The sequence below is a fragment of the Papilio xuthus genome, unplaced genomic scaffold, assembly GCF_000836235.2.
Source record: "Papilio xuthus unplaced genomic scaffold, Pxut_1.1 DF825946.1, whole genome shotgun sequence".
NCBI lineage: Eukaryota > Metazoa > Arthropoda > Insecta > Lepidoptera > Papilionidae > Papilio > Papilio xuthus.
Genome location: NW_013532703.1, coordinates 5,831,497 through 5,845,771, shown reverse-complemented (window position 1 = coordinate 5,845,771; position 14,275 = coordinate 5,831,497). Strand labels below are relative to the sequence as shown.

The 14,275-nt window shown below is 34.0% G+C and overlaps 1 protein-coding gene across 1 annotated transcript in view; it reads left to right on the top strand.

Moving 5' to 3' along the window:
* Positions 1-14,275, top strand: part of LOC106124541 (uncharacterized) — a 45,770-nt gene that overhangs the window by 18,332 nt on the left and 13,163 nt on the right. The window contains exon 2 of the mRNA XM_013321316.1: positions 5,871-6,299. Coding sequence (XP_013176770.1) covers positions 5,871-6,299 — 429 coding nt within the window. The remainder of the gene's footprint in view (positions 1-5,870; positions 6,300-14,275) is intronic.

Below are 14,275 nucleotides of genomic sequence, written 5' to 3'. Positions count from 1 at the left end.
TTACATTTCGATAATTACATGATATCGTTATTCACCTAGTTTGTTAAATTACTAGGAAATAAACATTTTTCGTAACTTAGATTCTTATCTTATTATTAAAACGGATAAAAAAATTAATCGCCTAACGATAGGACATAATCTCTAATTTTATTATTAATGTTTTAATTGCAAGTTGTCGTTTGTTCGATATTTAAGTTGAAATTCTAGAGTTTCTCTCTTACTGGTTACTGGGCTAGTTTCTAATCGCCCTTTTTTGGTACAACGGCGCCCTATAATCTATAAATTCATAGTAAATAAATTAGACATATTAATATTAAATATGAAAGGGACGGAAATACTCAGTTTCCACACTTCTTTCACCTTATCTCAACATTGTATGCGTTTATAAAATTTTACACGAAAAATATATTAAAATTCGATTATAAACTTGTACAAATTGTCGATAAATAAATTTAAATTTTATTAATAATAGCTTATATTAAACAATAAAGTTATCGATATTACGTCACATCACTAGCTATTATAGCACATTATAACAATAGTTTAGCAATAGCTCACGTTTTGTGCTAGATGCGTATCTGACCGGGTCAGTGTAGCTCTGTGACGTGTAATACGTGCCGGTTTTCATTGCCGAAAGACACGTATAAAACATTATTGTTATCTCTTTCCTTTTTATATATAATGAGAAGGATAATAAATTATTTATCAAGTATTAGCCGTCGCACGCGTTCCCATACCTATGTAGCCTATGTGTTCTTCCAGATGATGTTCTACATCTGTGCCAAATTTCAACAAGATCCATGTAGCCGTTCTGGAGATATACCTTCTAGCAAACATCCATCCATCTAATCTTTCGCATGTATAATATTAGTATGATTTTACAAACAAGTTAAGCAAACAAAAGTCGTTATACTTTTAAAATTTAAAACGTTCTGTGGCATTAAAATTGTTTCGTATTAAAATGAACTCACCAGACAAGTCGATGGCATTGAACTTGTGAACAGGTATCATATCAGGTATCAGGGTTTGATAATCCATCATACAGGGTAACCCTAGTTTAAGTATCAGTCTCCTACTTATAGGTGAGAAGAATACAATATATCGTGGCAGTCACTACGCAGAACACTATGTAATAGGTAGCAGGGCGTATAAGGATGCAGGGGAAGGACACAGCGAAGTGACCTTGACCCGACAGTATGTTTGAAAAATACTATACCAAATATGTATTTAATATTTTTTCTTTTACCTTTTTATTACTGGTTTCTACCAGTTTACCCTGAAAGCAACTTATTACTGTCGATGGAGTCAATGTCAATAAATGAACAATTTTAACCCACAGTTATTTGTATTAATAAACTAGCTGTCGCTCGCGACTCCGTCGGTGCGACATTAAAAAAAAACTTAATTAAAGCGAGATCCATGCAGCCGTTCTCGAGATACTTTCTAACAAACATTCATCTAAACATTCCCATTTATTATTATATATTAGTTATATATAGTCAACTTTTTAAGGTTCTTGACAAAACAGAGATGAAATATAAGGCGTATTAAGATTCGCTGCATCTAAAATCCACTGTTTTGAGTACGTGATTGCTTACATTGACAAACATAGGTATAGATCACAGATTAATGAACAGTATACATCTTATAAAGCCGATGTATTCATGAATTAAAAATAACCATAAATAACTATCCATCACAACTTTCTCTAGATGTACAACAGTAGTATAAAAAGAAAAGATTGTATTATTTTGTACGTGAAAGTAAGTATTGAATCGGAGTTGTAAAACGCCGGAACTGACATTTGTATGCGAGACAATTAACCGTTTCCTGCCAGAATACTGGTTGGCCGTCTAGCATACCTAATGTGTCGAAAATACTCGGCGCCTGGGTACTGACTTACAAGTATCGAAATACAAACTGTCGCCCACGACTTCGTCCACGTAGAATTAAAAAAAAAATCAGTTAGTATCCCATGCGCTACTCCAAAGTGTAATCTATCTTTATTCCAAATTTCATTCAGATCTGTTCAGCCGTTCTGAAGTTATGTTGTGACAAATATCCATACTAAAACATGCATCCGTCAAAACTTTCGCATTTATAATTTACTGGCAGTTGCCCCCTACTCTGTCCGCGCAGAATTAAAAAAAAACTTATTAAGTAGCCTATGTGTCCTTCCAGACTATGTTCTACATCTGTGTCAAATTTCATCAAGGTCCGTTGAGCCGTTCCGGAGATAGCTTGCAACAAACATCCAACTATCCTAATATTCGCATTTATAATATTAGTAAGATATATGGATGTTGAGTTGGGATCGAACGATGAAATTAAACAGTGGAACGTCAAATTCGAACGTTGAATTTTGTAAAACAAGAGTTGCCAATGTTATATTGTCATGCATGAAACCAGACATATTTTAGAACATTCGCGTTTAAAACAAAACACAACGCAAAGTTTCGTAGTTAATATGACACAGCCCATTAGTATTTCTTGCTCGTCTGCCCTCCTTTTATAGGAGAGGTTTTGTTATATAATTATGTTAATTACGTTCATTCGGTCGGTTCTTTGAAGTGTAGGAGTATGTCGGTATCGTTCATTCATTAGCTATCTCCGGTCTCCGACTTTCGCTTCGTTCAAATTAATGTATTACATAAGAAATCAATCACAATTTCATATGTAAAAATAGATTATTTTATTGATGTAATTTATTACTTTTAAGCGACTTTTATGTTCTTTTAGTAGCTACTGGTGACAACCATAATTTGTTTAAAAACATATGTCTTTTCCTTTAAACTATGATGGATGGACGTGTTTCTCTGTTTTTCAACACTTTGACAACTCAAATAAAAGTTTTCTTTATATTTTTTTATATCGTAAGGTGGCAAACGAGCGAGCGGCCACCTGAAATCGCAGAAATAGCGAAGTGACCGTTGCCTATAGACATACGCAATTGCATATGCGTTGCCTACCTTTCATCGACGGTGGAGAGGATGCACAGAAAGAAAATATCTTCCCTTTCCATGCATCGTCTTATCCGGAAAATCCACTTCCACTTCCCATACTTTCCTTATAAGAAAAAGGGTGGGAAGGGAAAGGGGATTAGATTAGGCCTCCGGGATGCACACTCATCAGACGAAACGCGGAATTGCTTCCACTTCACGCCTGTCTTCTGTGTGGTCGTGGTATTTCGCCGGGCGAGTCGGGCCAATTCGTGCGAAGGTGTTAAAGCGGGCTCTACCACTGTTGAAATGCACATAAAGCAACTAATTGTAACTTAAATAGATGAAGTAATTCGATGCAATACGTAGGCGCATGTCAACGACATGATGTGTCTATAAGATGCGCGGTACGGTGCCCTGTCTGACTACTCGGGTTACTCTGGATCGCGTCTAGAATGTTCTCAGGATGTTAATTGACTCGAAACTGGTATGCGACTGCTATTAAACACAATATAAGTGGTCTGTATATCAAGTATATTTGATTTCAAACCAATGACGAAATAAAATAGAGTAACCTCCAATTCCATACATTATGATTATGTTATGTCTTACTTATTGGTATGTGTTACTAATCGGCTATCTCTTTCTAATAGGCCGGTAACTCATCTGCAAGTCTCTGGTGTTGTGTCCATAGGCGTGATCACTTCGGTGTTCATACCGGTTATTTGCCCACTTTTATAAAAAAAAATCGGACTGTTATATCTTAAATTATTTTTCGTTTCGTGTTTTATCTCGAACTTGTTGACTACTCTAGTTATTTGTAGTATTACACTAATAAAAATGTCCTTAAACGTTAAATAGTTTGTTGATTGAAAATTCTCGATGTGTTGACGTTTCTAATAAATTCATTGAGTAATGTTGTTGTGATGTTTTTTCAATTGATTTGAATTGGAGTCCCAAATATTATGCGGAAGCGAATTAAAAGTAATTATAGACATGTTATTTGTTTACTTTTTAATATAATAATTTAAAGGTGACGATCGTAGAATAGGTAAATATTGAGAGAGGCTCGCCAAGGCTTGGCTAACTGGTAAAATAATATAGAGGTAGATACGGGAGCGTCGGTGGCTCAGGGGTCAAGCACTTGATTTGCAAACTGCAGGTCCTGTGTTCGAATCCCGCTGTGTATCAATGTGTTTTTCGATTTCCGATTTACATATGTACATTTATCCGAGGTTCTTACCATGAAGGAAAACATCGTGATGCTGCATATATGTGAAAGGAAATTCAAAAAATGTGTGTGAAGTCAACCCGCACTTGGCCAGCGTGGTTGACTATGACCTTATCACCCTTAATTTAGGGTAGGCTCCGAGCCCCTCGGTGGGGACATATAGTGAGCTGATGATGATGAGATACGCGCAAAAGTAGGTCAAAAAAAATGTTGGTGTGTTCCTGGAACTGTCTCTATTCTCAAGGTCTTTTTGGAGATAACTATAAACAGCATTCATACATCTAAATATTAGCATTTATAATATTAGTATAAAGTATGGTAAAATTTTCTTAATTAAATTTAATATTTTATTTGAATGAATAAATTACAAATTTCGTGTCAGAGATCAGTTGTATTACTGTATCTGTTTTGTCAAAGAGAATGAAAGAGATACCAATATATATATCAATGTTGCGTTGGATTTCATCACGTCTGTTAGAGGAAATTAACTATAATCATAGATTCGCATTCACGGTTCAATCTAACTATAAACTTATCTCTGAATCACACATATTTTATCCTGTTAACTATTCAATATAATAGAAGTTATTATAATATGTTATTACACGTTTCCCTTATCATAACTCGGTTATTTCTTAACTTAATCTCTTACATGTCTAGTTACCGTTGACACGTTTAACAGTGGTAGAGCCCGCTTTAACATCTTCGCACGAATTAGCCCGGCTCGCCCGGTGAAATACCACGACCACACAGAAGACAGGCGTGAAGTGGAAGCAATTCCGCGTTTCGTCTGATGAATGTGCGTCCCGGAGGCCTAATTTAATCCTCTTTCCCTTCCCACCCTTATTAAGGAAAGGATGGGAAGTGGAAGTGGATTTTCCGAATGAGAGGATGCATAGAAATATTTTCTTTCTGTGCATCCTCTACTCCGTCGATTAAAGGTAGGCAACGCATATGTAATTGCGTATGTCTATGGGCAACGGTCACTTCGCTATTTCAGGGATTTCATGTAGCCGCTCGCTCCTTTGCCACCTTATGATATAAAAAAAATACATGTAGTAAAAATGGTAATTTAAATATATCAAACAGACACTCCCATTTTATTTTAATGTATAAATAATAGTTTTTTTATGTTGAAATTACCAAATTATTCATCTTGAAACAACAATGACAAAAAATTTCATCGTTTATCGCTTTTGCAGGTTAAAAATAGCCGGCCATCTAGATCGTAAGCCACTTCAAATATAGAAGCAAACATTACAAGTCCGTTCCAAATTCTCTTAAATCTATTTGCGTAGAAAGTGCAATATGTTGAGTCATGGCCTAACAGATGTCTCTACCAATCTGTTGATGTGACCACTTTCTTTTTAGTCTTCTCCAGTTTTGACGCAGACCAAACAAAACATATGTTCAAGTCATGTTGCTTAAGTAGTACTATTAATACATGTCCCCGTTTGTTTTGGAGTTTTATCAGTCGCTTGTATGCTATTTATATTATTGCTATGGTTATCATTGGTCCTTCAAGCAGGATCGAGATTTGGTAACTCTCTCTCTCATTACAATAGCAACAGTGTTTGTTACAGAAGGGATTTAAAGCTAAAATCTATCTCTATGGCTTGGATTAATCTTAAAATAATCACACTATAACTATGCAATGATAAAATTAAGAGCTTAATTATAAACCCATCTTTTTGTTTCAGGATAAGAAAATTTACGACATACCATACGAATTATCACGACCCACCACACCGGACTTTACGAAATCAACTAAGATAGACTTTCGAAAGTTGAGACAGAATTTCGAAGTTGGCTTCAGTGATACGGAAACAGAAATAAACAAAACAATGTCTAAAGAATCCCTTTATAAAGGAAGAGTTTGTATAAACGAAGCTAAAAAGATATTTGATAATAACAATGGCATTGCAAAAGAACCTTTGCTAACAAAGAAAGTTTCCAAATCAACAGATAATGTTAGTGAGGATTTCAAAACGGCTAAGAAGACGATTGAAAAACAGTTCAATACAGACACAAGGAGATATAGAAAGTTCGAGAAGGCTGATATTAAACCTGTCACAAGATTCTCATTGGCCAAAAAGGATAACACACAATTGGACGTCGATAGAGAAAATGTAAGTATGACTTTTTTAATAAACAATTTTGCTCTTGCCCACGAACCCATCAGAAAATACTTGATAGAAGTTTAAATTTATTTAGTTACTATCTGTTGACCGCGACTCAGTCCGCGCGGAATTGTAGAATAAAACATTGTAACCTATGTGTTCGACCAATCTATGCCAAATTTCATCGAGAAACGTTGATCCGTTTTGGAGATACCTCCTGACAAACATTCATCCATCCATCCATCTAAAAATTCGAATTTATAATATTAGTAAGATTAGGATGTAAGATTTTTCATGAATTCAATAAGTGAATTGTTGTATCAACCCAAACCGGGATTTGCCAAGGCGCTTTTTATGTTTACTATATATTTTGTTTAAGTACATTTAGCACTTTTGTCTTTTATTATCGTTTCCAGATATCAAAAGTTTCTAGCCTATCAAAGGTTCCTATCTAACTTTTTATCGTATTAATGTAACTATTAATGTACCTACCGTCCTATTTAGCGTCTTTGCTAAGTGACTATTAATCAAATGAATCGCAGAATCCTGTCTCTTGAGTAATCATAGCATTTCGAGTCTGCTGAACATTACTTGTTTTGCGGACTTTACACCACTGTTAAATAATGCAACTTGTAAGACTATATAGTACTAGCTGTCGCCCGTGACTCCGTCCGCGCGGAATAAAAAAAATACTTAATAAGTAGTCTATGTGTTCTTTCAGAAAATGTTCTATACGTATGTCAAATTTCATCCATATGCGTTCAGCCGTTATGGTGATATCTTCAAACAAACATCCATCCATCTAAACATTCGCATTTATAATATTATTAAGAAATAAGATTGTTTTATAATTTAATAACAGTAGGAATTATATAACGGTAATTTTAACATTATAAATCACTTTAAGTGGAGTACACGGTCTTTACTAAGGTATTGTATTTATCGAGTGAAGACGATTTCGTATGAATCAAAGCCATTGTCTTCGGAACATCTGCTGGGAAGCCTCCCAATGCATTACTCACTGACACATCAAGTGATAAGGGAATTTAAATCTTATTTACTTGTGATTAAGTTTAAATTAGCACAGTACTTATAGAAGTAAATGGGTAATGATTGTGTGTAAGAAAGAGATGGATTGTGTTAGGTGAAAATTGTTTTAAAGTTGATTGCTGTTTTCTTCGAAAGGAAAAGACTACTTTTTGTTCCTACGATTTCATTTTTAAAAGTTCATTGAACTCGTGGCTTATTTGACGTCAGATTATTAAACAATTTTATTGACCTAGAATTTAGTCATGTAGTCCTTTAGAAGTTATTTCTTATTAATGTTCTTAATATAATGTGGAAATAACTAATAGAATATACGGCCATAATAAGACTGGTATTTTTAAATTTTAAACGCATTGATAAAGTTTACGGAAGTCGTTATAGCGTATAACGCCATCTCGTAGCAAGTTACGAAACTAAATGAATAGGTGATCGTAATATTCAGTTGCGTTTAGAAATAATTTCAGTACTGTTAAATTTTTATTTTTGTCATCCAAGAGGACGCACAGAAGGAAGATATTTCTCCTTCCTATGCGTCCCCTCCTCCGTTAAATCTACGACCCCATACTATCCTTTATTTAACTGAAAAGGGTGAGAAGAGAAGAGGAGTAAATCAGACAAAATGTAGAATTACTTCACAATTTATTCCTATCTTCTTGGTCGTCGTATTTCATTAGATGATTTGGGTCATTCGTGCAACAGATGTTGTTGGCTCTACCACAATTAAGAGATCTAAACTAAGAGAAGCCCTTAACGATTCTGAGTGTAGTAGCACGACTAGTTTAAGTGTTTCTGCCTTTCACAAATAGCGCTAAGTTGAATTAATTTAAGCTTAAATACAGGTTAATTGTTCACTTATGTAATCATATGTAAATCACATCATTGTAAACATTTCTGTTTCGACCATGACCGAGATATTGTAATAAACATTTACGATTATAAAAGAAGACTATTGCATTTATTTGATTGTTAAGAAATAAGTGAATTTAAAATACGTTTTGTCGCTTTATACAATTAGGTGTAAATAGCTTTTGAACCAATTAACTTTCAAGAGACTAAATTCCTTTTTAACCCTTAATTTGACGAAATTTTTTGTAGCAAAAAAACTTTTTTCTTTTTTTTAATAATGTCATACCTAATTTTCTCTAAACTAGTTCAGTGGTTTTTTTTTAATTAGTTGTTCGTCACACTGGACACCATCGAATTGAGGATTAAAACATATTGTTATCTCTGTTTTGTCATAGATAAATGACAGGGATGACGATGTTTTATACAGAGTGTGTTTTTTGGAATAATAAGAGTTTAATACGTTCAATGTCAATTGTTTCTGATTATTTTATTTTCATTTTTACGTCTGTACTTACGTCGTTTTATGTACTTATATCGACGTTCATAGCGACATCTAAGTGTCGTTATTACAATGAACGAAACGCTTCAAAGGCAATAATAACTACCTAAAACAATAATTTTGTAGTGTAATTTAAAATTCACACGACATATAATCTTACTTCTTACTTATATTATAAATGCGAATGTTAACATGGATGGATGTTTGAAGATATCTCCAGAGTGTAGTACATAGTCCGGAAGAATATATAGCCTACTTATTAAGTTTTTTTTAATACCGCGCGGACAGAGTCGCGGGAACAGACTTGACAGTATCAAACATTAAGAACACCAGACAAACAGACATACAAACATATTTTGTAATAGAGCGCCTCAACTCTAACGAACACAATCACTGTGTACACTCTAATCATCAGTGCTAACCCTATCTTTATATTTATACACGCTATTATAGTTCTTAGCTGTACGTAATAAGTGCTATATTAGTTTGTAGTGCTTGTGGTAGCTGGTGCTGAGTGTAGGGATGTACAGTAACGGTTATTATCTTCAATGAGTCACGCTGCCGACGGAAAAAGTCACGAAATGTAAGGGCAGGCTTCTATGGCGCTGATCTATTTTTTTTTTTATCTTATACTAATATTATAAAGCGGAAGTTTGTTTGTTTAAACGCGATAATCTCAGGAACTATTGGTCTGATTTGAAAAATTCCTTTTTCGTTAGATAGTCCATTTATAGAAGAAGGTTTAAGGCCATATAATATAACGCTGCGATCAATAGTAGGGAAGCGTCACTAAGTCTTTTTTTTTAATCCACGCGCGATCGAAGTTGCTGGCGACAGCTAGTTGATATGACACAGGTCTGTTTAAAAAAAATTTACTATAAGAATAGCTTGAAGTTCAGTATCAACGACAGTTAAAGCTTATATGTGTAGATAAAATATTAACTGTCAGTTAAATTGTACAGTTTTTCGGCTATACACGTAAATAACTGTACAGTTAAAACTGTGCAGTTAAACGGAAGGTGTATCGTGTTAGGTAGCAAAAAGTTTAGTTTAAAAAATAAGTTAACCTACTTCAAAAAAGCATCTTCAAAATTTAGTTAGTCCTTATTTTTTGTATTGTTTGTTACCCCAGATTTTTTTAATTTTTTTTTTAATTGGTAAAGTATTCGAAATGAAAAACTTCAAATAATGGGAATATTAAATTAGATTTAACGATTTTATACAAGTATTGAAACCGTTGCGTGCTACACTTTCTTTGTAAAAATGTCTTCATATGTAAGGAGCATTAAAAATAATTTTTAATGTTTACGTACAAGTAAACATTGAAATACAATGATACGAAATTATTTGACTTTTATCGTGTTAATTAAATTGTTAAATAATTTCCCATGTTTATTGCTTTTATTTTAACGTAAGTGTGGATTTCTCCAGTGAAATTGTAACGGTATTTTTATGTGAAAAAGTTTGAGTACAAGAGTCGTGTACTTTTATATTAAGCTTCTCTGAACTACGTGGCTACTTTGAAAGATTCTTTCACTGTTAGGAAGCAACACTATTTTATAACAGCAATTTTTAAATTAGTGATGTTTTCAAACATTATTAGCCGTACCAATAGTTTTTTAGCACATTGAATTTAAACAAACTTGATTAAAATAGAGTAATTTTTATCATTATAAGATTTTTCTACACTAATTTTATAATTCTTTTCTACTTATTAATTTTTTGAATTCTCTCTTCTCGTAAAATCAGTGTGTTAAAACAATTTTACTTCACAAATAATAAACAGAATATTTCCACGCTTATTTTTTGTTGTACTTTTACGTTGTATGTGAACCGACCTTTATCTGTAGCGAAGGTTTCCACAAACGCGGCGCTAGTCGCCATCTAACTACGATGAGGGGCTGTGCTTCTGCAAATGTTTGGCCTCGATAATTTTGCACAAACAATTTTATAAACAATTGTGTTTGTGTGTTTGTCTTAAGTGTTTTACAGACTTGTGTATTTGTGTAAAATATTTAAGTGATTCCGGGTATGACATTTTGTATTGCGACATTTTTAGTATTTTTCTTTTGTTCGGTGGCGGCTTTTTTTTTGCTTTGTAGTGTAGTGATTATATATATATAATTGGGTCATTGTTTTCTGCATATTTTTGGTGCACAGATAATAAATGGAAACGCACGATAACGGTGAATATGTTACAGATCCTTGATCTTTATTGTTTTTTTAACGCGCTTAAAAACGCATGTTTTAATAATCCTCATTTAGGTTATTAACATTTCAACATAATATTATTTTTTTAAAAGATTTTAGTAATAAGAAGGGCTTAATAGAGAATATTTATTGCCTCTATGTAGCAAATAATCCAGGGATAGCAAACCTTTACGTCGTAAAGAAATGTGTAATGAGTTTATAGACATGCCATTAAATAATGTTGGCTTTGTCATTATTGGGAACCTAGTAGTGTAGGTATTACTTTTGTTTGTCATGTTATCTTTTTATGGTATTGCATAACTTAATGATCATTGCCATGCCCAAAATATTGCATCGCGTGCCATTAGTTCGTCATCCCTGATGTAACCATACTTACTACTACGCGTAGTAGACATGACTTGCTTGGTTGCATCCTGCAGGAAGAGGTATGTTTCAATAGATTGATATCAAATTACTTCTTACTTTAAACTAAATATTTTCGTTTATTTCTGTCTCATTAAGTTTTGTGGTTTATTGGCTTTTGGTTATTTTACTAATATTATAAATGCGAATGTTTAAATGAATAGATGTTTGTTTGAAGGTATCTCCTGAACGGCTACATGGATCTTGCTGAAATTTAACATAGATGTAAAACACAGTCTGGAAGAATACATAGACTAAATGAGTTTTTAATAGAGAGAGACTAAGTCGCAGGCAGTTAGTTAATCCATAATTGTATGTCTATAAAAAGCAATAGAAAATAAGGTGCGCCATAGACTTGGTGTCGCCTAACGTATTCGTTGCATGCAATTTGAAATCGATCGCTTTTGCGAAGGCGTTATTTCGTGCTTCAAAGTCTCACTCAGTCGGTGTTGTTAGTGGATTATTTTTGGTTGCCGTTTCTAGCAGTACATGTATATAGACTGTTATGTATGCGCTTGTACTATGCGTAAATAGGAACGGTCGGCTGCGTCCGACCTGTACGAAAGTTGACGTCATTAAAGACAGTCTGCACTGAGCAACCGTTGTTTGATTACTCCCCATACTTATCATAGACTGACATGGCTGACTTGGTCGCTGGTGGCTATAAGTCAAATTAAATTATGTCAGCTCACAAGCGCCCTCCTATCGACGTCAATAAAAGTCGTAAGATCCTTTTTGTACTGTAGCTGTCAAGTCATTTCTTTTATGTCATTTCCCCTGACATCTATGTTTGGATGTATGAATGTAGAAGCGAGAGAGGTGTGTCAGGATAGCGCCAAATGGAGGTACGTAGTGCTCTACCCCTCTGGTTTACGGGCGTGAGTTGAATTGTTATTTCGATTTATAAGCAGGTTTTATATATTCTGACAGAATAAACCGCGATAGTAGCGCCTCCCTCACCGGTTCATATCCTTGTTTGATTACCATATTGATTATTGCCCTTCTCATTGTCTTTGAAGCATAGATAACATGTTTTGTGTTCATCAACACGTCGAAACATGTTTCGACTATGGAAACTGAAGTAGAATTCATTGTCTTTGTCAATGCAATACTTGTGGTACTTTGATACTGATAATGATGTTAATTATAGTGCGTACTTCTGTAGTAAGCAACAATTAGATCATCGTATAGTCATTGAATTAGTTGTGTAGGTGGAAGATATCGTCATTAATGGGAACTTAAAATTGGATACTAAGTGTTGCTTTCTGATATTTAAATCCCAGTTTATAACATATTGAGTCTGCTCATGGATCACGAGGGGAATGATTTATCCTCTTAAACATAAAATTCTCGTGTCACAATTTTCGTTCACATACTCCTCCGAAACGGCTTCACCGATTCTCATGAAACTTTGTGAACATATTGATTAGGTCTGAGAATCGGCCAACATCTATTTTTCATACCCCTAAATGTTAAGGGTAGTCCACCCCTAAATTTTTTTTTAGTTTTAGACAAACACGCGGAGTCGTGGGTGACAGCTAGTTTTATATATATTTTGGTTACAGAAACCATCGAGTTATTCCATTGGTTCGATTGATTGTCCGCCGAACACTTGACGATTGAACCGTTTATTACTTGCATCGAATTCGTAGCCCTACCACTTACAAACCTTTAAAATAATAATCTCTTATAACTTTAAACCTATTATAAGTTTTAACTGCATATTACAAAACTTAAAGATAAGATGCACGTAAGAGATATCTTCGTATGACCGGCCATTGTTGTAACAACGGCTCTACCAAATATGATTTTAATTACTCTATGACGTAACTACGTATGTGATTTTATAACTATTGTGAATGAAGACATACATAGCTTTATTTTTTATCTAGGCATATCTAGTATATAGCTTTTGATGACGTTAAAATATAAATTAGTAGCTGTCGCCCGCGACTCCGTTCGCGCAGTGTTAATAACAAACTTAACAATAGCCTATGTGTTCTACCAGACTATGTTCTACATCTATGCTTAATTTCAGCGAGTTCCATACAGCTGTTCCGGAGATACCTTTAAACAAACATCTATCTAAACTTTCGCATTTATAATATTAGTATGATTCTTTTTTTATCTAGGCATATGTAGCTAGGCTAGTATGTAGCTTTGGATGACGTAATATAAATTATACAATGTTCTTCTAATCTGTGTTCCTAAGATAAAATCCTACTTTATTTACTAGGAAATTATCTTGTTTGGACATGTTTGTCATAAGGTATACCGTGGTAGATAAATCAATGTATGTACAAGAGACAAGACCGCAATATCAATAATTTAAGATGTAGATTGGATAAAACTAATCGTGGATTTCTGATACCCGTTTAAAACATATTGTTATCTCTATTTTGTCAATGAAAGACAGGGATGACGATATTTTATACAGAGATTTAGCTCTAAAAAACCAACGGTAAGTCACCATTGCATAAATTATGATGCATATAAGTACTTACTAAACCTTGTTATTATGACATTCACAATAGTACGTTATTAATATTCAGTACAGGCTATTTATTACTTATGGGATTACGAAGGTTATCAAATGTGTATATTAGAGGAAGTATGAAAGAGCGATTGAGAAATTGAGGAGTAAAAGATTAGCGTGGTTTGGACATGTTATGCTGAGGGATGATGATGATATAAGCAAAAAAGTAATTAGATTGAATGTGGATGGCTACAAAGGTAGATGAAGACCAAAAAAAGTATGGAATGACTGTGTGAAAGAGGATATGCGTAGGAAGGGGGTAGACTCGGATATGACGGCTGATAGAGATGTATGGAGGAGTAGTACATACAGTGCCGACCCTCGATAGGGATAAGGGCAGGTTGATGATGGGATTACGAAGGTTACACACTGACATAAAAAAATAAAACAAGTAATAGTCTGTGATTTCGTGTGTTAAAGATTATACATTTTTATAGAAAAAAA